The following is a 22,552-nucleotide window of genomic DNA, read 5'->3' on the forward strand; positions in this document are numbered from 1 at the left end:
ATTCAAAAGCACACACACACTTCACTGCACTGACCACAAGGCACTTTCGTAAAAGTTGTCGCTCACAACTGCTTTCTCACATGATGTGTAAAGCTGAATGATATAAACTAAAAGTCTGTCTTATTAGTTAAAACAAACAGAAATGAACCACTCAGAAATCCCACATGTACAGGTTTTGTTTTTAATGAGAAAATAATCATAATATATATAGTAGGTGTATAACTGTGAGCCTTACATGTGCTATAAAATAACAAAGCAGAGTATGAGCATTACAAGTGGTTAACATAGGAACAGAGGTTATAGTGTATACTGTATAATAAGATTGCTTTATCACACACAGACAGTGTGAGTCCCACACTGAAGCTCGGGCGCTTCTGCAGGCAAAAAACAAGCTACCAGCATTTAAAAATGATAAATAAATCATCTCTGCACCATGAATTCAAAACAACAAAAGCATTATAATAATAATAAATCACACAATTATATCTCCTCTGCGTGTGCAGGATGTCTGTTACCATTTCAAAAGCGTGTGTTTAATGAGAACTCAGAACGCGGTGCAGTTTTACAATGTGCTGCTGCAGCTACAGTAAAGGAGGGTGGTAGCCATTTGCTTTTGTTGCTCATGATGCTGGCATCCATTGCAAGGGCTCTGTAACCGTTATTCTTCTGGAAAAAAATTTCTGTTTGAGCTTACGTTTCCTCTAACATCTAATATCTCTCACATGGAATCAACATATCCGTAAAGCGTGTTTAATACTGTCAGACAGCTCAGATCATGTTCCTGATGTCTTTCTGCAACTGTAAGAACCGACTGGCTTTCTCTCGTTCGTCCCTTAACTTGTGTGGCAAAATGCATCTCCTGCCAGTGACACCATTTCTTCTGCACCACAAAACATCTCGTAAAAAGGGACACTGGTCCTTTAAATACTCATTTAATATATTATTACATGTGTATTAAATGAATCACAAGTATGATTCTCTGAAACCAATGTGGGTTTTTTTTTGTTTCAGGGGGAAACAGACACATCACAGAGGCGCGAGTCCTTGGTTCTCACTTCTGGTTGGTGAAGTTAGTGGCACTGTGTTTCCTCCGAGAGCATACTGCAAGAGATAATTAAAGAGAGTGGGATCATTTGCCAAGAGAAGCTTGTCCTGCACTCAGGGTGGGACCGTCCCAATAAATATAATAATCATTAATGTTAAGGGTTAGTATGTGTCAATTCTTTATATTTTGTGCACGTTTACCTCAGTGTATGTTTATATTTCAGACATTTAGCTGAGGATGGCCTTGAGGAAGGTCAGTGCCTCGCTGAAGGACACTTGGACAGGCCATGTTAGCAGATGGGGTGATCAAAACTGGGACCTGTGGTTTACAGGAAAATCTTTCTCTCAAAGACTTCAATAAACAAGGTATAACAAAAAGCCTGAAAAAGTAGAATCAATCAGCTACTTTTCAGTTAAAGTGGTTCAAAAATACAATTTCCACAGCTCCAGGGATTATTTTCCGATTGTGTTTAACTGGTTTCATTTTGGAAGCTAAACCTTGTTTTGTACCTGGACAATCCACACTCATAGAGGCCTGTTTGTGGTCATTTTCTGTTCATATAACAAAACAAAAAAATCACATTGTGCTGGAAAGCTCACAATATGTTTAGTAAAAAAACGGACAACCCATGAATCAGCCTGGTTATTGTGGCCTCTACTGATAGTCACCTGCCTTCTTTTCCCTGCATGTTGTGTGCTTGTTTCAGGTTAGGAGTGTAATGTCATGCACACAATCAATCTTCTTAAATAGACTTAAGAGCATAAGGCTGACTAAATAACAACATTCTCTTTTGGTATAACAACGTTTTATAAAAAGCTTTCTTCAATATTTCCCATCAAACTTGATCTCAGCTAGCAAGGTATAGCAGACACACGGCAGTTGCCCCACTGGAATCTCAACAGACATGTTCATATATCAAATACACAGTCCTACCTCAGTATAATACATGAAACGACTGCTTACATCAGAAAGCACAGGTCAACAAAGCGACGTAAGCCAGCAAAGTTAAAATAAGTGATTTTTTTTAGAATATAAAACCCCCGACCCAGCCCTTTAATTAATACACACACTGATGCAAACATGACCCGCAGTTAGCTTCCCTCTTCCCCGTATGTTTAAACTCCTCCTGTTTCGACTTACTGCACTTTATAGACACAAGATCACTGAATAGTGTTTTATAGACAGACTTTCTATCTAATGTGGTTGCGTATTTTCTCTAAGGTCTATTGAATCTGTAGTAATAGAGAATAGGAGAAGATAAAATACATCATAGATAACGTGCATCCCCACAACTACTGACGGACTAAGGCAAAGTTGAACCTTGATGCTAGTTTTGCAACTCGCTAGAATTCAACAGCTCAAGGACGCTGACCCTCGAGTCGGCACTTAAGATTTAAAGGACCAGTGCGTAGGATTTAGTGGCGTGGAGCGGCGCAGTTGCAGATTGCAACCATTTGAATACAGCTCAGCCTTCTAAGCAGGTAGAAGAAACTACAATGATTGCGGAAATCGCAAAAAAAGAAAAAAGAAGCCATTCTGGGCTATTGTAGAAACAGTTCAACATGGAATCTATGAATATTACATTTCACTTCTGCCAACAGATATTCCTAAATGTTACACACTGGACCTTTAATACAGATGCTTGAAAGGATTGCGAAAAGCTCTCACCAACATGTGTGTGTTGTATCTGCACTGTGGCACTGCAGGATGCAGAGGGTGAAATTATAACAGGTTCTGAGAGTGATGCTTTGGGTCCCATTTGTTTCAAACATCGCATCCTTCCTGCAGCATCATCTCATCCAGGTAAAAATAATTATGCCATTACAGAAATGTCTGAGTGTGTGATTAGGCTTTTTCTTCTTTCTTGAACAGCTTTCAGTCAGAAGCTTCCTGATAGTCACTCTGCACACACCTGCTTGTCATCTTTTTTTTTTTCCTGTAATGAAAATTCCTTCCACACATTTTCAAGATGATTGGGGTTATTATCAAGCACCCATTGCCAACACTATTATCAGGCAACCTGTCAAAATAAAATCTTTAGATCTCAGACCATATTTCAATAAAAAAAAAATTACAGGTAAATGAAAAAAAACCCTATGAATATTTAAAATCATTCAGCGTCTACCAAGTAGTAAAAACCTTTTATCCCAAACACACTTCTGAACAGTGCTCTTAAACCACCATAAACCCTCTCAAAGTGTCTCTTGCATCACTGACCTTTTCCTCTCCAAACTCACCTCAACACTTCAGATGTCTCTCACATACTCAGTCACTCTACATACTGTTGCCCCTTCAACCCTCAACTTGATGCATCTCTTTCATGAGCCCTATTGGTCAAGCCAGTGGGTCATGTGATCATCAGAATACTATTAGTAAAATAAATACTGTTTCCTTTCCCTCTCCTTTATCCTTCACTTCATCCTGCTCCTCCTCTTGTTTGCATTTTTCCTTCAGTCTCTTCATCCTCCTTCTTTCCACTCTGTCCCTTAACTGTCTCTGAAAGGAGCTTTTTTTACTCCTCCTCCTCCTCTTCTTCCTCCTCCTCTTCCTCTTCCTCTCCTTCCTCGTTGGCGTAGATACCGGCTTCCCACTTCCGCGCCATGTCGCTTTTCCTCCTGGTGACACGAGTGGCCTCCAGAACCTGTCAGTTACAAAACAGCCCATCAGACGCACACACAGTCATAGCACTGTATGAGTTAGCATGACACAGCTATTTACTGATATAATACATGCTTTTCCCCGGCTCAAGGGATACAATGGCAACAACATCACAAAAAGAAAACACACCACAGTGGCTTTAACTTGACATGCAGTGTATGTCAAAAACTGAGGGAGCGCTTGGTTAAACCATCCTGCAGTAAAGGTTCACAACTAATGACCCAAACCAAATGAAGCGCACCTGCAGTACTTGACAATAAAAAACTAAAGTCATTTTACTCCATTTCAGGGGAAGTTTCATGCTACAACACTGGTTTTGTTCCACATTTTATGTTATACTCGTTCCTCACACACACACACACACACACACACACACACACACACACACACACACACGACATATGTTTCAGTGAGCAGGAATCCAGGGTGAAGGTGAGGTGGATTGTGGGTCTAGAGGTTTGTTACTACTGTGCTACTGTGATGTTGATGATTCTCACATCACTGAATCCTACTCAAGCTTCAAGAAGTACAACACATCACACCATTTCTATTAATAGGTGTATACTTCTCTGATGAAGCATGCTGTGTGTTTAAAAGAAAACCATTAGCTAAAAAAGTCTAATTATTGGAGGTTTATTATCCATTTGCACATTTATAAAACTACCCTTCAATCATTTTCCGTTACCTTTATATTTTAAAGAACCTATATATATATATATATATATATATATATATATATATATATATATATATAATACAGCACATACAGTATTGATTATGTATACAGAGAGCAAGAGCATAACATTGTGCATGGGAGTGGGGGGGAGTCAGAGGTCACACCATATCCATGGACAAGCACATGCAGCACCAACACCACAGAGCAGAACAGTAAGGCAGTGAGACCTTAAGCAGACCTGGGATCAGATATAAAAGCCTAGGGTTTTAAACAAAGATAATATCATCCTCGTCTGTATTTCCTGGACCGGTTTCACATCTGAAGTGACACAGTTTGTGTTTCTTACTGCTGACTCACCTACAATGTTGAGTACATTTAATGGAGAGTAAAAAAACAATTGCCAGTGGAAATCTCCACTCTGGTGACTCATCTGTATGTGGAAACTTTCTCTTATTTCATAGTTGAACTGGAAATAACCCTGATGAAAACTAATGACCTCAGGGGGACACGATTAAATGTGATACAGGATATGTCTAACCTATAAAACCATCAGTTCTATCTTTACAGAAACAGTCTAAATATACAGAGGAATGTATTATATTTATATATATTTATATATATAAGTTTCTCTGACCCAGGTCTGTCAAAAAGGCAGTTAACGGAGTGAGAACGTGTGACAGGTACCTCATTGGTTACCTCGTTAGCCAGCAACAAACGGGCATACTGACCGACCAGCAGGAGAGAAGCAACAGTACACATAGTCAACACATGTGATGTCATTATGGAGAAACAACATGATCAACAACAACCCTGCTGCATGTTCAAGATAAATTCAGTTAAATATCTTGAAAACTATGAATGAAATGTCATTTGTTGTGTGTGGTCTCTTAGTGGTTGTAGGTGTATCTTTTCTTGTATGTGAAAGTTAAAGGGAGTGTATGATGCTCATGAATTATGAAAGTAAACATGGAGAAGTGAAACTGTTTGCATTTTCTGGTTAAGAAACTTTTTCCACCATGAAATTGTACTGTAGCCCTTATAGTTTAATCTGCCAAAATGCAATACTTCCTGCCTAAAGGGACGTAACCCTGAACAATAATGCGTTGGCAGATGTCGTCTGGCATTAGAAAAGAAGAATTCAGATACAAAAATTGTGAAAAGATGGAGTCAGGACAGAAATCCCCAAGCATCTGTGCCTTACTTTCACTTTCATATCCTGCTTCAGGCTGGGAAATTCCCTTTGGTGTTGTACAGTATTTGCTCATACCCACAGGCCACGGATGAAAGCATTCAATCTTATTGACATTACTAAATTCCAATGAACCAACAAGCATTTAATGTGTGATGAGCTGCAATCATATTTCTGTGGTCAGTTTGTGAAAAAAAATTATACAGATTTATTTAGTTATATTTTATTTATTTATAGTAAGTAGATTTTTTTTTAGCACCAACCAACAAACATTATGCTAGATAAAATCCATAAAAAATGCACTTGTTGTCTTGAATAGAGTTTGTACACAGTTTTCCTTTCTTTCTGCTAACTTAGGTTTATATACTTACACTGTTGTCCTCCAGTTTCTCCCTCCTCTTCACCTTGTGTGTCTCATAGTCTTCCATAAGCGTCTGCATGAAGTTTTTGGGCCGTGATCCTCCAGAGTCCTCGCTGCCGGCGTCAGACAGGGCTCCTTCTGAGGGCGAAGGTGAGACAGGCGGTGCAGGTCGAACCTTCTCGATCTTTCCTGCACATCACAGAAGAACACATGGAATTAGAGACATGTTTATCAATTTATCCTGATCACACCAAGCAGCTGTTTCATGTATTAAAACTGGTATGTACACAACAGACAAACTGCTGCTATTTCACTGATCACTGTTATAGCTTACTGACACACTTCGATTGAATGGAACCCTTATTGACTTACACCTGTGCTTTATCCTGCAATGACAAGTATGACAAGTGTCCACAATGAAAAAAGGCTGTTATCCTCCTTTTTTGTGCCACTGTAAATTGTTATTTGTTTTGCTCATTTTAAGCATCCTCAGTGCCATGCTGCTAGTGTGGCAACCTTGTACAAGGTGTCTCATTCAGGGACCACATGAGAAACACCCTTGCGAATAGTTACAGTACAGACTAACCTGGTGCTGTCCTCGTTGTCAGTGTGAGTCTGGCTGGCAGGCTGTTGCTCTTCATCTTATCTGCTGGGGAAATGGTGGTTGGCCGCATCCCCGTCCTCACGTTTCCATGACTGCTGCTGGAAGTGCTGCTGGGGCGGACGATAACAACAGGCTGTGTCTCCCTCTGTTTCTTCAGCTCCTCCTCCCTCTGCTGGGCTGCTCGGATCTCCTCCTCGATCATCGACAAAGTTCTCTGCTTCTTGGAGCGCAGGCGGAATGGCCCACTGGCTGGCTCGACCTCAGGGGCTCGTGGTGCTGCTGCTGTGCTACGCAGCTCGGCGGCCTCAGAGTATTTACTGAAGTAGCTGAACTCTGGTTTCTCGGGGCTTGGAGGAGAAGGGGGACGGTAGACTGGGGTTGGCCTGGAAACTGGAGCTGCTGCGGCAGGTGCCGGAGCTGGAGCTGGAGCAGAGGCTGAGGAGGCGAGGGCTCTGGCGTAAGACGATTGGATTTTGATCCTGGGGCCTCCGTCTTTGGGTCTCTGTGGTGGTGAGATGGGCTGAGAAGGAGGTGGAGAAGGTGTCTGGAGCTGTGGTTGCTGTGCTGGACTGGAGGGCTGCTGCTGCGGAGCCTGTTGTGATTCTGAGGGCTTCTCTTCAGAATATACTCTTACTTCGGGCCGTCTCTCTGGCTGAGGGGACAGGTTGGATGGAGCAGGACTTGAGGACGCAGGTGATTGGAGACTGGGAGCTCCACTAGAAGACACAGGAGAGGACGAAACTGGCACTGGGCTACTTGTAGACGCTGAGGATGGAGACACTGGGGTACTCAGTTGTGAAGAATTCAAGTCAGATGGCTGCCACTCGTCTCCATTCTGAGCTGCCAGGGCATTTTGGATGGCATTTTGGACAAGTACCCCTGCCTGGTACTCCAGATCATCTTCTGCTGGACTGCCACTGGTCTGCCCATTGACTGGCGTGGTGGGCTGCGGGGTAGGCGGTGAAACTGGGGTGAGTGGCAACGGGGTAGGCGGTAGCGAAGCCCCGCTGTCAGAAACATTATCCAAGCTAAATGCAGTAGTGTCCTGAGAACGGACAGATAACTCATCTAATCCTGAGTCAGACTCCTCTGGATGGAAGTGGCCCTTCCCTTCTTCCTCCTCGCGCAGGATTGTCATTACAGCGCGTGCACAAGTAAATTCTCCTGCAATTCCTTCATCAGACCAGGTCACGTGACCCTCCCCCGTTTCCGCAACAATGTCACTGCTGCCCTGGCTGCCCCTGATTACGAATTTGGAAAAGGGTTTGGCGGAGTATATGTGAGGAGCTACGTCCCTCTTGGTTGCTTCCCCTTGCAGAAACTGCTTCCTGGCAGACGAGAAGTCAATCTGCTCCTCCACAATGTCCACCTTCCTTTCTAGCTCTGGGTCAAAGGTCACCATGGTGGAAGGACCTGACACCTGGGGCTGCAAATAGAGATGGGAGGACAGAATGCAAAGGAGAGAGTTAGAACTAAAGAAAGGGGAGAACTAAAGGTGATACGGAAAACAAACACTCATCTGCATTGCTTCAGAATGGTATGGTGCCAATGTATGTGTGTGTGTGTGTGTGTGTGTGTGTGTGTGTGTGTGTACCTGTGTGTAGGCATAAGTGTGATTCTGTTTCTGCTGTTTCCTCTCCTGGTATTTCTTGAGAGACTCAAGCTGCTCTGAGTCCAGCTGTTCTTCTAAAGGGACCTTGAATGAATGAACCAAAGAACCAATCAATCAGTTTCTCAGGACGTCACTGGAGTTAAAACTGAAAACAAAGATTTAATGGGAGGCTACCTCCTGAGGAGGATTCCACCAGCGCTGGGCGATCCCAGGGTTTTTCTTCACTGCCTGGTCTTTGATCAGCTCCTGGCGCTCACGCTCCAGCTCCTGAACCTGACAGGGAGAACAAACCAGAAGAAAAAAAAGGGAAAAGAAAAGAATAAGAATATGCACAGAGAGCATTCTTAATAATTATCCATTAGAATTAGCTTTTCATCACATCTTAGATGATAATTAAGACAGGAGAAAAGCTCCTGGCAGTTGATAGAGGGAATAAATGCTTTCCAGTGCCTCGCCAAACAGTTGTATTATCCTTGAGTCAGCCATGTTATACTCAACTACCTTGTCATAGGGTCATAAACAATGTGACTCAACTGAAAATTATCCCTTTTTCCACAGAATTTATTTTTCATCGGACGGTGACCTGACCACAGCTGACCTTTTGGGCCCGGCAGTCACATCATGTGCTTGTGTTACGACACACTCTTAATTTCAAAATTCCCTCCCTTTAGGCGCTTTCCTGATTTCATGATTTGGCCTACATTACGTTGTGGTAAGTAAAGAATATGCAGTATATGCTGTGATTTTGGTCATAGCTCATATAACATTGGAGATGAAGAAAGTACAAACATATAACCTAATACTGCCCCAAGATATTCTTTGAGCATTTTTCACTCAACACTCTAAGACTATATTTCCACACATTTTAACATTTTTCAGATCCCTGAAACATTTTACACAAGGATCGATAAATATTAATACAATATGGAAATATGGACAAAAGGCAATAATCACTTTCTGACTTTAAAGGGACACATTTAAGGACTGATTTATGCCTGTTTACATAATAAATACTTACTCAGGAATACTATAATGGTTTTGCACATGAGCTTTCCTCAAATCTCTTACTAATCCACATTTTTGTCATCACAGAATCATATTCACAATAGCATCACCACTGTGTTGTTTTTATTACAGCTGACACCTTATTTAACATGCATTTACCTCCTCTGTGGGTCGTCTCCTTGTCACTCTGACCTGCTGCTCCTCTCCAGGGGTGAAGAGTTTTGCTGGCCGTCTCTCCTCCTGAAACGCTCTCAGCTCAAACTTTGCCCCGCTGCGCCCCGACTCCTCACCCTGCACATGCCCGTTGGTCCTCACAGCAGAGTCCTCCTGGTGGAGGAATGTGGTTTGTCTCTGCCCCTCCACAACGACTGACTGGTGACTGATAGGAGAGGAGGCTGACACACAGACAGAAGGAGCGTTTCCGTCGATGCTGATTGATCTGGTGTGGTCTGATGGAGAAGAATTTCCGTTGGTGGGTGTTTCTGAGGCGGCGTCTAAAACCTGGTCCAAATAGCGGATCTCCTGTTGACACAGAAAGTCTAATTGGTGTTGTGTACAACTATACTATGCAGATAAGTTGAAGCCATAAAAACATACATATAGCCATAATTATGTGTTTTATCACAATAAAGGAGCCAGTCCTCCACCATGCATCTCTGGACATGACAGTGAAGGCAGAGACACAAAAACAGTAAGTGGATGAACAATTATTGTTCCAAGGAAAGTTTACTTAGCATGTTATTGTTGACCTGGATTCATGGTATTTGGGACTCAAACAAAACTAAAATCACATTTTTTATTGTATAAATATTTGGCACATTATTCAAAATTGCTACAGTAAATGGCGTACAGCCCAATTCTATTTTTCAATGGAAGGCTATGGAATTGTTGCCAAATTAACTTATATAGCTGTAGCAGAGGAAGCCTCTGTCTGTTTAGATAAATAATAATAGGGAGATTGCTGAAAAGAAAAGACAATAAGAAACACATAAAAGAAAAAAGAGGCTTAGGAAATCCTTAGGACTGTGACGAAGACAGAACAATTTCTGCTCAGCTCAAAATAAATTGCTGCAAGTTTCATTTTTTGGTGTTCATACCTGCTCCACTCCAGAAAAAATAAAACAAGAAATTGAACATCTGAGCCGGGTCTTGTTCAGAGAGCCTGCATACCTGCACCACCTCGCTGTCAGGAGTCTCTACTTTCACACCAACTGCATTGTGGGCTCGGTTGCTGGGGCTGCTAAGGCAGCCATGTTGGATCTGCTGGCTCTCCAGTTCCATGGTTGCAGGCCTGTCAGTGATAACGCTGACCGATTCCTGGAAACTGACACTCTTCAGGGCTCGCTCTCTTGGTATTGTGTCACTGACATCCTCGGCTGCCCGCCACGATTTCTGTGTCAACAAGCAAAGAAAAGACACAAGGTTCAGAGATACTGCATGGAGAAGTTGTACACAGTCTCATGGTCACTTTAATAAAAAGTATGTTTGCTCAAAGGAGAAAATAAAAGAAACTCTGTCAGACTCTTCCTACTCCCTAAAACACACACACACCTCATACAGACACACATAAATCTGTCGGTCTGCATTGCAGTAGTACACAGAGTTAAACCTCTGCAGCAGGAGTATGTTCTGACTGTCTCCCACCACTAGGGGGCACCAACTCCCATACTGCTTCTTTAGGACACACCAGAAAGACAACAATCTTCCATAGTACTGAAAACTATTGTATCTTTGTTTAAAGGAATCAGTATGCTGAATATTTTGGCAAATTATCTCTTCTCATGCCTCCGGTTTCTTCTTTACTCTAGGTTACTCTATTAGACATGAGCCAAACTAGCAGGTGGGATGGCAAATAATTCATATGACAGTTTTTACCAAAATATTATGCTCCTCTTCACAGCACGTGTCCATTAAACAGTGTTTAAGTTTTTTTATCCTGTTCCTACTTGGCATCACTTTCAAGAAACTGTAACTTAATACTTTAATTTCATTGGCAAGGGATTTGTCAGCAAAGATACTTACTTTATAGCTTTAAAGATATTTCAAGATTAATAGCCTCACATTCAGTATATTACACACATTCACTCCCAGTATCTTCTCAGCCTTAGCTGTTCACAGAGCAGTTTCACTGATGTGTTTTTGGATTAAGTACCTGGCTCAAGGCCACATCGTAAATAGTTTTTATCAGATGAGGGAATATGTCTTCCAAAATCAAAATTTGGTCGTACAGCCTGTAGAAACTGATTCTCTAACTTATAGCTGATGGATTAAGGTCAAAAACGTCACAGAATGGCTTCCATATGATGTCACCTTACTGAAAAGCACTGCACACATTATGAACAAGCACAGGTGACTTCAGTTCATAGAAAGAGGAACACTTTTTTCCAGTGATGTAATCCTAATATTGACAAACAGTTAACACAGTTTCTCAATCCAATTATCATCACTTCAAAGTATGTTACACCCTTATATAGTAATCATCACCAGTTAATGCAATACTGTGATTTTGACTACTATATTTCTCCAGTTTGAGAACCAAAGTCCTATAAAACACTACGTATGTATAATCCATACTTCACTGCCACATTCATTTACTTACAGTATCAGTTATGGTAGACATTTCACTGACAGTGTGATGTATCCAGGGAATACATTTACAAACAGGGGTTGAATGTCGGGTTAAAGGACACGTTGGTACTGGCATGCGGGGATCAAACCTGTGACCTTCTGTTTTTGTGAACCATCCATCCGACACATTCCAGACCCACCGTTAGCCAGAAGCTTCATTTACACACTCCTGTCTTTATTGAACTTTCTTTTTCTACACAGGCCACTAACAAATACTCTATTGGCTTTCTGTTTTACTGCCTTGCACCCATTACACCTCTCTATTCCAAGGATGTTTACCTCCATGAGGGGTTGCTGACCCCGCCTTTGGAACATGTGAGAGTGTGTGCGTGGGGATTTAATGAGGATCTCTTCAGTCAATTGGAACACTGTTCAGTTAAAGCACACAGGGGCCATAAGGAGAAAGTCTTTGCTGTTTACTCTCTCTTGCACTTTAAGACTCAGACACACTACCAGACTCCCATTTAACCTCTTTCTTTTCTCTCCTTTTTGATTTCTGGATCCCTGTCCGCTTCTCTGCTAACTGCCCCCCCCCATCTTTACCACTCTTTTTGCATCTTTTCCTTCCTTCCTTGCTTCCTCTGTCCTCTCTGGGATTGTTAGTGTTCACCAGTGGCCATTGAAGTCACATGGTGGATTATAACACCCTGCCTCTCCTCAAAAAGCCTTCTCTTGTCTATACTCAACTGAACACTCTCCTCCTCACCCCTGCCTTCAGTCCTCTCTCCTCCTCCCTCTGATCCTCATGTCTCCTGTTTCTACTGAGAAAATTCTCTGAGGGCATTTTGGTGACCCATCTGACTCAGTCACATGCAAATTCCTCGCTTTATACTCTCTCTGTGTGATATAGAATAAACACATCCTCTTCAAGGACTACTTCCTAAATTTCCAATTCAAGACTAGTGATGTTAAAATCTATGACATTATAATATAAAACAACATCCACTTTATTACTTTCTCAAGCTTGTTCTAAAAGTAAAACAGTTTGGACTCTTACAATACAGAAAACTAACCCATCAACCAAAATACCAATTAAAAGACAGAAAATAAGAACACATTAATGCAGACAGTCTGACTGACAGGTGATCTCTGGCAGTGTAACAAGTCTGCAGACATGCTCGCAGCTCTGTGGGGCTGTACTTAAGGACAGTAGTGAGTGAAGCTAAATGCTCCTTTCAGTTTGATAACATGCTGCCAACGCTATAATGATGCCAAGCAAGTGTAATGTTTACCATGATTACCATCTTAGTTTGCCGTGTTAGCATGCTCACATTTGCTTATTAGCACAGAACGCAGAAGTGCAGCTGAGGTTGACGGGAATGTATTTTTTCTTTCATCTCCAGTTTGACAACTGTTTGTTTTCTTCTCACTCTCCCAGACTCTGCCCATCAACAAGTCAAAATAGTTTTCACCCAGTTAATGATATTAGCAACCACGTGAAGACCAGATGTCACTTCTGTGTATACACTCACACAGACGAGGTCTTCTGTCTAGTTACATTTGACCTGTCTATATACTGTATGTGTGTGTATGTGCGTGCATGTGCAGGAATGTGTGTATGTGTGTATATGTGTGTATGTGTGTGCGTGGGAGTGTGTCCAGCAGGCAGGACAGTGCAGAGGGGGAGGATATCCTGTTACTGCCTCAGGAAAACAGTACTACAGTACAGGAATGTTTCATATGCAATGCTATTCGACTACAAAGACACACACAATATAAGGAGTCTGTGTGTGACACTATTGTGCAGCAGTGCATGACGGTGTGAGTGTGTTCTTACAAGTGTGTGTATTTGTATAGGAGGTGTGTATTCACATGTGTGTTGCTGACTCTCACTGAGGTGAGCTGACATTCCAGGCATAACTAGCTGTCCTCAAGGCTCGGACTTTAATACTTGTGATGAGGGACACTGTACACCCTCCCTGGCCAGATAAAGGAGCAAAATGTGTGTGTGTGTGTGTGTGTGTGTGTGTGTGTGTGTGTGTGTGCGTATGTGTAAGTGAGGAAAGAAATCATGCAACGAAATTAGATTTTCTTCTGTAATGAAAAAGCTGAAATTCTTCATGATTTGTTGGAATGTCTGAAAGCATTCTGGTGCTTATTACCCTTGGACCAGCAATTAAGGTGTCATTACTATGTTAATACACATAAATGTCTATGTAATACCTACATGAATGTGAAATATGGTGTTAAAAGTCACACACTCACCACCACGATGTGTCAGCTGTGTTTGTGTGTTGGGTTTTTCCCAAAAAAAAGGACGTGGCTTCAGAGTTCTGAATTAGTATAAATTAGTATTAGCTGTGAGTTAAATTTTGAGTGAGGATTATGGGATTATTATAAGTAATCATAATCTGATTTTATGGTTAGATTTTGGACAGAAAGTTTAAATCACAGTTACGATGATGTTATTATTTTATGGCATAGCTTGAGAAGAATAAGAACAATTCCATATTAATCTGGGAATACCAGTTAAAGTTAGACACAGTATTGAACTGGGGGTGGTAAGGTTAACATTATAAGGGGTGGGAATTATTAAATTTAGTGGAAAGCCATGACAAGTATAGTAATACAGTCATAAGTCTATCTGACTCAGCTAACTATTATGTCTTAGGTTCTGTCTAAATGCTGTCTCATTCTTCCCCTTTTAGACATTCCCATCACATCTGGAAATACTTATGCTCTGACTGGGATGCACAAAAACACAAACACACACACACACACACAGAAACATACACACTTTAAACATACACACTGGGCTGCATGCCTGAGACGCTGGGGGTTCTGAAAGCTAGAACACATTTACCAGAATACGAATACTCCCTGACTGGAAGTAAACACACAACTCTGACGTCTCTCACACTCTATATTTCAGTTTCTCTCTATCTCACACACAACATTTTGCCATGCTTTTAATGTCGCGTCATAGGCTTCCATTAGCTCAGCACACACTCCACCCAGAACACATGGACACGCACACTAAGCTCCTGTGTAACCCAGTGCAGTCAGCGTTACCGGCTCTGTTTCCTGGCTAAATATGATCCTGTATAGTAACTGGAGCCTGGTGCTGGTTTAGCCTGGTGTTCATATCCAAACTGGATTATGAACCCAGGCCAACAGTGCCACCCAGGACTTAATCATGTTTGCAGTCAGTCTGGAGATGCTGAATAAGAGCGATGGTACGTCACACACAAACCAAACAAGGGGCTACATTGACACATAGGGTGGTTGGTCAGAAGAGACAGGCTTGTTGGCTGGATGAGGGAGCTAACAGCTGGCATAATCATCAGGCCAGAGGAGTCAGTGGGGTCTTCTGGCAAAAGTGTGCAGAGGCTAAAGTACATAGTTCAGTTCTCACAACATTATGCTGTAACATCTGGACAACCTTTAACGGCAGAATCTCAACTTTTAAATCAATACTTAATCCAACACAACAAAAAGGATGACTATAAAAACACATCTGCTTGGGTGTTGCTGTTTGGACTGGACTCTTCCTGACACTTCCTCCTCTTTTCTGTAACAGTATTTCAGTTCACATTTCTTCTTACTTACTTACTTACTTCTGTGGCTGATAATTAATTGAATTTAAACTTGCAGAACACATTTCTGTTTAAAAAACTTCAGTGAAGTGACGAGCCATTACATTTTATCAATTGAAAGCAGCCATCTACTCTTTTTTTCTCATCAAAACAAAATATATTACATTATATATTACAGAAAAGCCATAAAAACGCCTTAAATAGTACAACTGAAAAGCCATATAAGTTAAATGCAGTTAGTACTCACCTGCTGCTCTGACAAGTACCCTGTGTCTCAACAGTAGATTTGTCTATTTTAGTGATATCTGTAGATCCATGGTGTAATTATTAAAAGCAAGCTTCCTTCAGTTTTGTAATATTACAATAACTTCTACCATGTATGGGCCTTCTTTTAATAAACTCTATCCGTTTTTCCTATATGCTTCTGTTCACGTCAGTCCAGCCTCCAGCCTCGGTCCGTGCTGTTCCAGATAGTGGGAGTGCCGGACTTTTCCCTGGCCAAGCCCTTTCCTCTTCTTCTTCTCCTCCTTTTCCTCCCCTCCCATCTCTTTCCTCTCCTCCACAAAGCCTCTCCTTTCTCAGTAACATTCCTGCCGGCTGCTCAGTAAGCTGTGATGTCATGGGCTAAGTGTGTGTATATGTGTGTGTGTGTGTCTTTCTCCAGATGCCCTCCCTCACAAAGACCCCGTCTGTGCAGGCCCTCATACAAACACAAACACACACACACACACACACACACACACACACACACACACACTAAAAACATCCACCCTGTGGCTCCCCACTCCTGCCTTCCTGTGTAAGACCAAGCCCTCCCTTTCTCCACTCCATGCGTATGTTGCTCGCCCCTTTTCCCTTTAACCTGCTGCTACCATCAAAACCGAGGTGACCGACAGAAAGCGGCAGGCAGGGAGGCGATGATGAAGAGATGATGACTGAAGAAAGTGGGAGGAGGTGATAAGGGAGGTAATGGTATTTTCTTCTGTCATCAGCAGTATGGGACTGTTGACTCAGTCCCACGTGAGGGTTACACTGATGTTCTGGTTGTATTCACCTTTTAATAAAAAATGCCTGCTGCCTCATCCTGCCATAAAACCTCAAAGTATTTATTAGTGCTTTTACCTGAGACTTTTTAACAGTTTCCTATTTCAGAGGCTTGTTCACATTGAAAAAGAAAAAAACCTTATGGAGGAAACCAAATCTCTGTAATTATTTGGCTTTAAGATATTGGTAACTTGGTGCCAAACTAACATAAATCTAATGTTTACGTCTCAGGGTCACTCTAAGGCTACTGTCAGTGTTGCTGGTGTGTGTTAGTGTGTACCTGTTGGGTCATAGGATCAGGCCAGTGGAAACCAGAGCTGACCTGAGTCATGGTTCACTTTCTCTGCTCACAAGCGCTATATCCAGAACGCTGGAAACACTTTCCTTGAATTTGCAGGATCAATTGGCAATATTGTGTTAGCGGCTGCTGAATGATGGAGGACGGTGTCACAAGCGTAGCACCAATGTCAGAATGCATTTCAGCAATTAGCGCTATAAAGATTCATTTTTTAAAGCCAAATAAGCAAATGACAAAGCGGTGTTACCACAGTATCTGACAGAATGATACAATACCTCTTCTCTTGGCATTACTTTGCTCTAATTAGCTACTTTCCTCCTGTCTGCTGTGAAACGTTGACCTTGTGTCGAATACAAGAAAGTGAACCAGGTGTTGTATACAGGGAGGGACTCACATTGGTCACACAAAGTCCAAGCAATATTAATTAATGCCTTCTTTGAATATCCTGGCTGAAATATTGCAGTTTTTTTTTTTAGATCAGGCGAGAATGTTGAGAACAGCAGGGTGGTCCAGAGGTCAGGGAGGTTATCCTACTCTTTAGCTGCAAAGGAAGGCCAATATGTGCCCATTAACAGCTGGTTGTCCTGTCAGAGTGTGACAAACGCTTGCTTACTGCAAATTTCTCTGAATAACATCATTGATTCAAATGCGAAACAAACAAAAAAACTGAGCTGCGCCACAAAAATCCTAATAACCCCATCCCTGTGTCCCTGTTAAAAATGACAAATCACAAGTTCTTGGTGAGTTCCCAGGCTAGAAATAACTCTGGGCCATATGATGAAGAAAAATTGGTCACAGAAAATTGGGACAGTAACCCAATTATTGCATAGTCACTGGGGAGCTCAATTCCTGTATAGGATGTAACACACAACGAGACGTGGTGATTGTGACAGCGCTGGTGATTTATAGAAGGAAGAGCTAACAACTATAGAGTTCAGTAACGGACAAGCTGTGAAAGATGAAAAGAGATATTGTTAGAAAATAAAAGACAGTGGAAACGGAGACTGAGGACGACAGTAGGACTATATGTGACGGTTTGTTCATGTGCGCGTGTCTACATGTGATTGCATGCATCTGGGTCATCTCTATCCAGTCAATAAAGAGTTGTGCCCAGAGCAGTCTTATGTCATTTTAGTTGATCATGATGGATCAGCAAATGACACACTTAACTATCACAGCATGCCACAAAGACACAAATGTCCATACACCCACACACATACTGTATAGTAAAAACACAGAAGACTTTGCATATACAGTGAGGGACTAATGCGTTTACATGAGTAAGAACCGACAAATATGATCATCATATAAATCTTATTTACTCTTTTGGTAATTAGGGCATGTCCTGCATGGCTGCAGGGCGTACAGTTTGTGTCTCAGACCGTGTGTGTTTGTGTCAAACAATATGGGAGAACCAATGCGAATTTCTCACAACTACGTTTGCTTATGTTAAACACAGGTGGAAGACATTGACAGCTCACCATCCTGGGGGAAGCTGTGTATTTAGCTATATACTGGTTAAAATATGAGTGTTTATAACACACCATGCATTCAAAGAGACAGAGAAGAGATTATTTTCTCCTCTATGAAGGAACAGGTTTGGATTTCTTTTTCAGTCACCTTTAAAGGACAAATGTGTAGGATTTAGTGACATCTAGCACTTTAGTTCTTCACTTGCTTCACCTTCACGTTCCAAGTGCAAGGGAGAAACTAAGACCTTGCTAAGCGATCCTAAAACACACTTCATTCAACCTCGATGGAGGCAAAATAAAACTCACCAAACTGTCTTTACTCTGTTCCAATAATCACCAACCCTGGTGTTTAACCATCTAACAGAGTTAGATCTAAAAATATTCTGGCTCTATGTGCTGTCGCTGCCTCTATGAGGTACCCTGACCTCCCTCGCTCCTCTACCCACTTCATGCCTCTTCTCTACTGGTCTATCCCTCTCCTGTCCATGCTGTGTCTCCATCTTCCCCAGAGTTAGAATCTTGTTTGAAACCTCTGCAAATCACCTTGTAACTGTATTCCCTGCTGTCAAACTAGTCGATATACCGTTAATTCACCTAAGATGTGAGAAAAAAAGAAAAAGGGAAAAAAAGTAGAAAGATACACACACTGAGCCACTGAATGTCTGTCACTGAACGGCACTCATTCTTTGGAGGCAGATGATTAAATTACCAAAATAAAATAACAGAAAAACGGCCTAAAAAAAAAAAAAAGGAAACAACCGGTGATGAAGGGCAATCGCTGATAGCAAATTATATTAATTCAATCACCCAACCCTAATGGATATTTTATATTAAATAATAGACCTTTCTAAACACACTGGAGAAGGAGAGTGTTTGATATTGAGAAAAAAAATCTAGGTTTTCAGCAGAGGAGAAAAGTGTCATCTATTGTACTATTGGGCTTTTCCCGGCTGTAAAATCCTATTCCTTATTTCCCATTTATTAAAAAACAACAACAGAAAAAACTAACCCATTTCAAAGAAATGCTGCCAATTGCTGCCTCCAGTAGTACCTGCAGTGAAGGGTAACACCCTCTTTACTCCTTCAGCCCCATACAGCTATTTTAAAAACACTGACCACAGTGACAGTGACAATGAATCATAAGATGGGCGGTGAACACTTTCAAGAAATTAAAACAAATGATGCTGCAAAGGAAGCAACTGATTGGATGAAAGCCTATCACAGCTCACAGGTTATCTAAACAGGAAACCAGGAAGCTGCACTAACTTGTATGGAAATGGCCGTCAACACAGGAAATACACCAGAACTGGAGGCCACCTGCATTAGAGCACACACACAATCCCAGACTAGCAACATGCTGTGAGGTTCACTGGGGTCAACATTTGGCAAAATAAATAGTCTGAAAAACAACAACCAGATCAGCCAAGCCAATCGAAAAGAGACAAACATTTAAAAAACCCTGTGAAGTCAAATATTTCAGACCTGGATTGAGCTAATGGATAGGCTGGTTAGCTGTTAGCAGCATTGAAACAACATTCACAAACCTACACAAGGATTTCTGGGGAGTACACAGTTCACAACCATGCAGCACAGTATCAATAACACAATGTCCATCACCATTTACGAAGCACTAACACGATTAATGCTTGTGTGTCTACTGTGTATCTCCACCCAACATCATACATAGACACACAAGCACAGTGACAGCATATTGCAGCACCGCAAAAGAATAATAATGAAGGCGATTTTCACCTACCCATTGCCAAAGAGCTTGAAACAACAACCAGACTGAAATCATGGTAAGAAGCCTTTTGAGTGTTACAGAGGAACGCACCGCATGTCTGGACTCATTGCAACTATTTGTGTCCCTTTTCAAGTCTCTCATGACACCACTCACGCACAACCCAGACCCCCTAAGACCCCATCATGAAACAACAACAAAGGGCCCGACAGGCGCTTCAGCGAGACTCTCAAGGCTGAATACTAATGCTACACTCCACACACACACACATGCTCACAGAATGGAGGGCTCTTCTTAAGCGGAAAGGTCTGTAGTCAGAGAGTGTGACCACTTGTGTGCAAAAGCTCTCCAAGCACAGGACAGAGAGCCAGATTAGGACTACCAACACAAGTACAGGACTAACTGGGCCAAAACACAGCCAAAGAGTTACACTGAACAGCCGTCCATTGTGAGTTATGTCTTGGACTGAGTGAAAGCACTGACTGTATTGCTTTTTAACTGGAGCCCAGATTGGTGTGTATAATAATATTTCATACTGTGGAAGTAAAACAAACTGCACTTTGCTGGGCTTCTTGCCCAGTGAAATGCTGCACTGTGTGTGTATTATGTGACAGTTAATGTACAGTGAGTTAGTTACTGTTGCAAAATAAGCTCTATTTAAGACCCCAATGCAAAGCAGAGCCTCATTTGAAAACAGTTACACTTGCTGTAGATTACACTGTTTATACACAGCTATGTAGTAAAGACATGACTCATAAGAAACTAATTACTAAATAATTTAATTTACTGACTTCTGCCAGCAGGAACCAAGAAACAGCTATAAGGCCATGAAGTGTAATAAGTTAATTTGATTAGTATCCAATCAACAAAATGGACCAGACATCTTAAATGAGGGGTAATATGGTTAAATAGTACACAGGCCTGCAGAGCTGTGACAAATAAACACAGCCTAACACATATAATATTTCACAATAACTATAAAATAACACATGAAAATATGCCTATATGTAGGTATACTAGAAGAGGTAAATTAGAAGAGATTAGGGTTAAATGTACTATCTGGTTATTTTGAGAGTCAAAAAAGTATTTAATTTAAAATAATAGAAAAAAAAATCAAGCAAACCTTTCTTAGGTTAACTATGCTGAAAATAGCTCTCTCTTTCATGTCACCTGATTGTTCACTTACAGCAGGAGTAATAAAATGTTACGATAAAATGACTTTCCCAGAAATTCAGGAGACACTGCCAATAACTCTTTTTTTTGTGTGTCCCTCCCTTCCTTTCCTTAGCCTCCCCTGGTTATGTAACAGCTCTCTCCTGCTGTTAATCCAGCAGGACACAGAACGTGCTGTCAACTATCATTCTCTTTGGCTGCGTTGAGGCTGCAGACAAAAGTGACTTAAATCTGATTTGTTTCGCTCACATTTTCATTCACAGGTGACACCACAGTGTGACGAGCGCAAATCACATGGAATCTAATCTTTTCAATTTGTGATTCAAGCCACTTTCATACGTGGAAGAATTCATGTAACTTTTACGTCACTCTAGATCTATGTTTGTCATGCGGGTCACTTCAGGACCTTGACCTGTTCATGCTGGAATCTGATACGGGCCACATTTAAACAACAATGTGAACGGCCGAAGAAAAAATTATTATCTGATCTAAGAAATGAATCAGAATTGAGTGCTAAGGCTTGCGATGTGAACGTGGCCTTTGTTTCACATCAGATCACAGACAAACACACAGTGAACCATTTCAGTACAGTACCCTTTAACTACTACAGTGCAATGACTGATAGTTCCATCTTACAGGCAACAAAAACACTACTTCTCACATCTATAGCTAGACTATAGCTACACTTTAAATTCCAAATAAGTCTGTTATTTGTAAGTAATCTCAGAACTCAAACTAAAAGACGAATATGAGCCTCTGTGGAATCAGACAAAAATAACAGGAAGATTGTGCAGGAAATAAGCTGAAAACAGACATGAAGGAACAAATCTCCACGAGAGGGGAGGGGACACATGGATGGGCAAGTCTGAGGGTTTCAAGGATGTGGTTGTGCCTGTTTCTATGTGTGTGTGTGTGTGTGTGTGTGTGTGTGTGTGTGTGTAAAGAAAAAACCACTGAGCATATAATTCTAATCCTTTCCCAGTGTGAATCAGCTGATTTAGGCATTAAGCATAGTCCCACAAGACCCTCAGTGCAGAGACCACACAGTGAGGATAACTGGCTAAAAGGCCAATGGCCCTCTGAATAAAATTAAGACACAGTCAGAGAAGCTAACATGTAAGATTTTTGGCAAAATCAGAAAACACAGTAATAAATAACAAGAGGCAATTTCACTCAAAGTTCTAGCTAACATGCTTTATAATAACCGCTCCAAATGGAAATTAAATAGTTGAAGTAGTTTTGAGAAAAAAGAAGTGAGTCCTCAATTGACCATCCTGTCAAACACAAAGTAACTATAGTCTCAATAGTCAAGTTATACAACATAGAGCTATATACAGTAAAATGTCTGACCTTAGTATCCATCACCAGCGCACTCTTCTTCAGCATGATATTACAGATTGGTATATGTACTGTTTCTAGAATTAACATCCCGTCCGTTTGTTTTGATGCTGCATGGCTATGGCTTACCCAGCCTGAGCAGAAAATCTGGGTTTTTAAAGACCTATTGCAT

At 41.4% G+C, this 22,552-nt stretch overlaps 1 protein-coding gene across 4 annotated transcripts in view; it reads right to left on the reverse strand.

The window, feature by feature from the left end:
• Window positions 1-167: 167 nt before the first annotated feature.
• The window catches only part of LOC127370916 (A-kinase anchor protein 2), an 80,756-nt gene continuing 58,371 nt past the window's right edge, over window positions 168-22,552 (reverse strand). The window contains exons 10-18 of one of the 4 annotated variants that reach the window (XR_007886308.1): window positions 10,321-10,542; window positions 9,310-9,672; window positions 8,320-8,418; window positions 8,128-8,229; window positions 6,516-7,959; window positions 5,940-6,118; window positions 5,064-5,102; window positions 2,714-3,686; window positions 168-1,101 (exon numbers count right to left, since the gene is read on the reverse strand). Coding sequence is in view for 3 of the 4 variants with exons in the window: in XM_051413409.1 (XP_051269369.1) it covers window positions 3,558-3,686; window positions 5,064-5,102; window positions 5,940-6,118; window positions 6,516-7,959; window positions 8,128-8,229; window positions 8,320-8,418; window positions 9,310-9,672; window positions 10,321-10,542 (2,577 nt within the window). In the remaining variant the exon portion in view is untranslated. Of the gene's footprint in view, window positions 3,687-5,063; window positions 5,103-5,939; window positions 6,119-6,515; window positions 7,960-8,127; window positions 8,230-8,319; window positions 8,419-9,309; window positions 9,673-10,320; window positions 10,543-22,552 lie in introns of all 4 variants that reach the window. The other 3 variants (XM_051413410.1, XM_051413409.1, XM_051413411.1) reach the window with 3 other exon arrangements.

Source organism: Dicentrarchus labrax, unplaced genomic scaffold, assembly GCF_905237075.1.
Source record: "Dicentrarchus labrax unplaced genomic scaffold, dlabrax2021, whole genome shotgun sequence".
Taxonomy (NCBI): Eukaryota; Metazoa; Chordata; class Actinopteri; family Moronidae; genus Dicentrarchus; species Dicentrarchus labrax.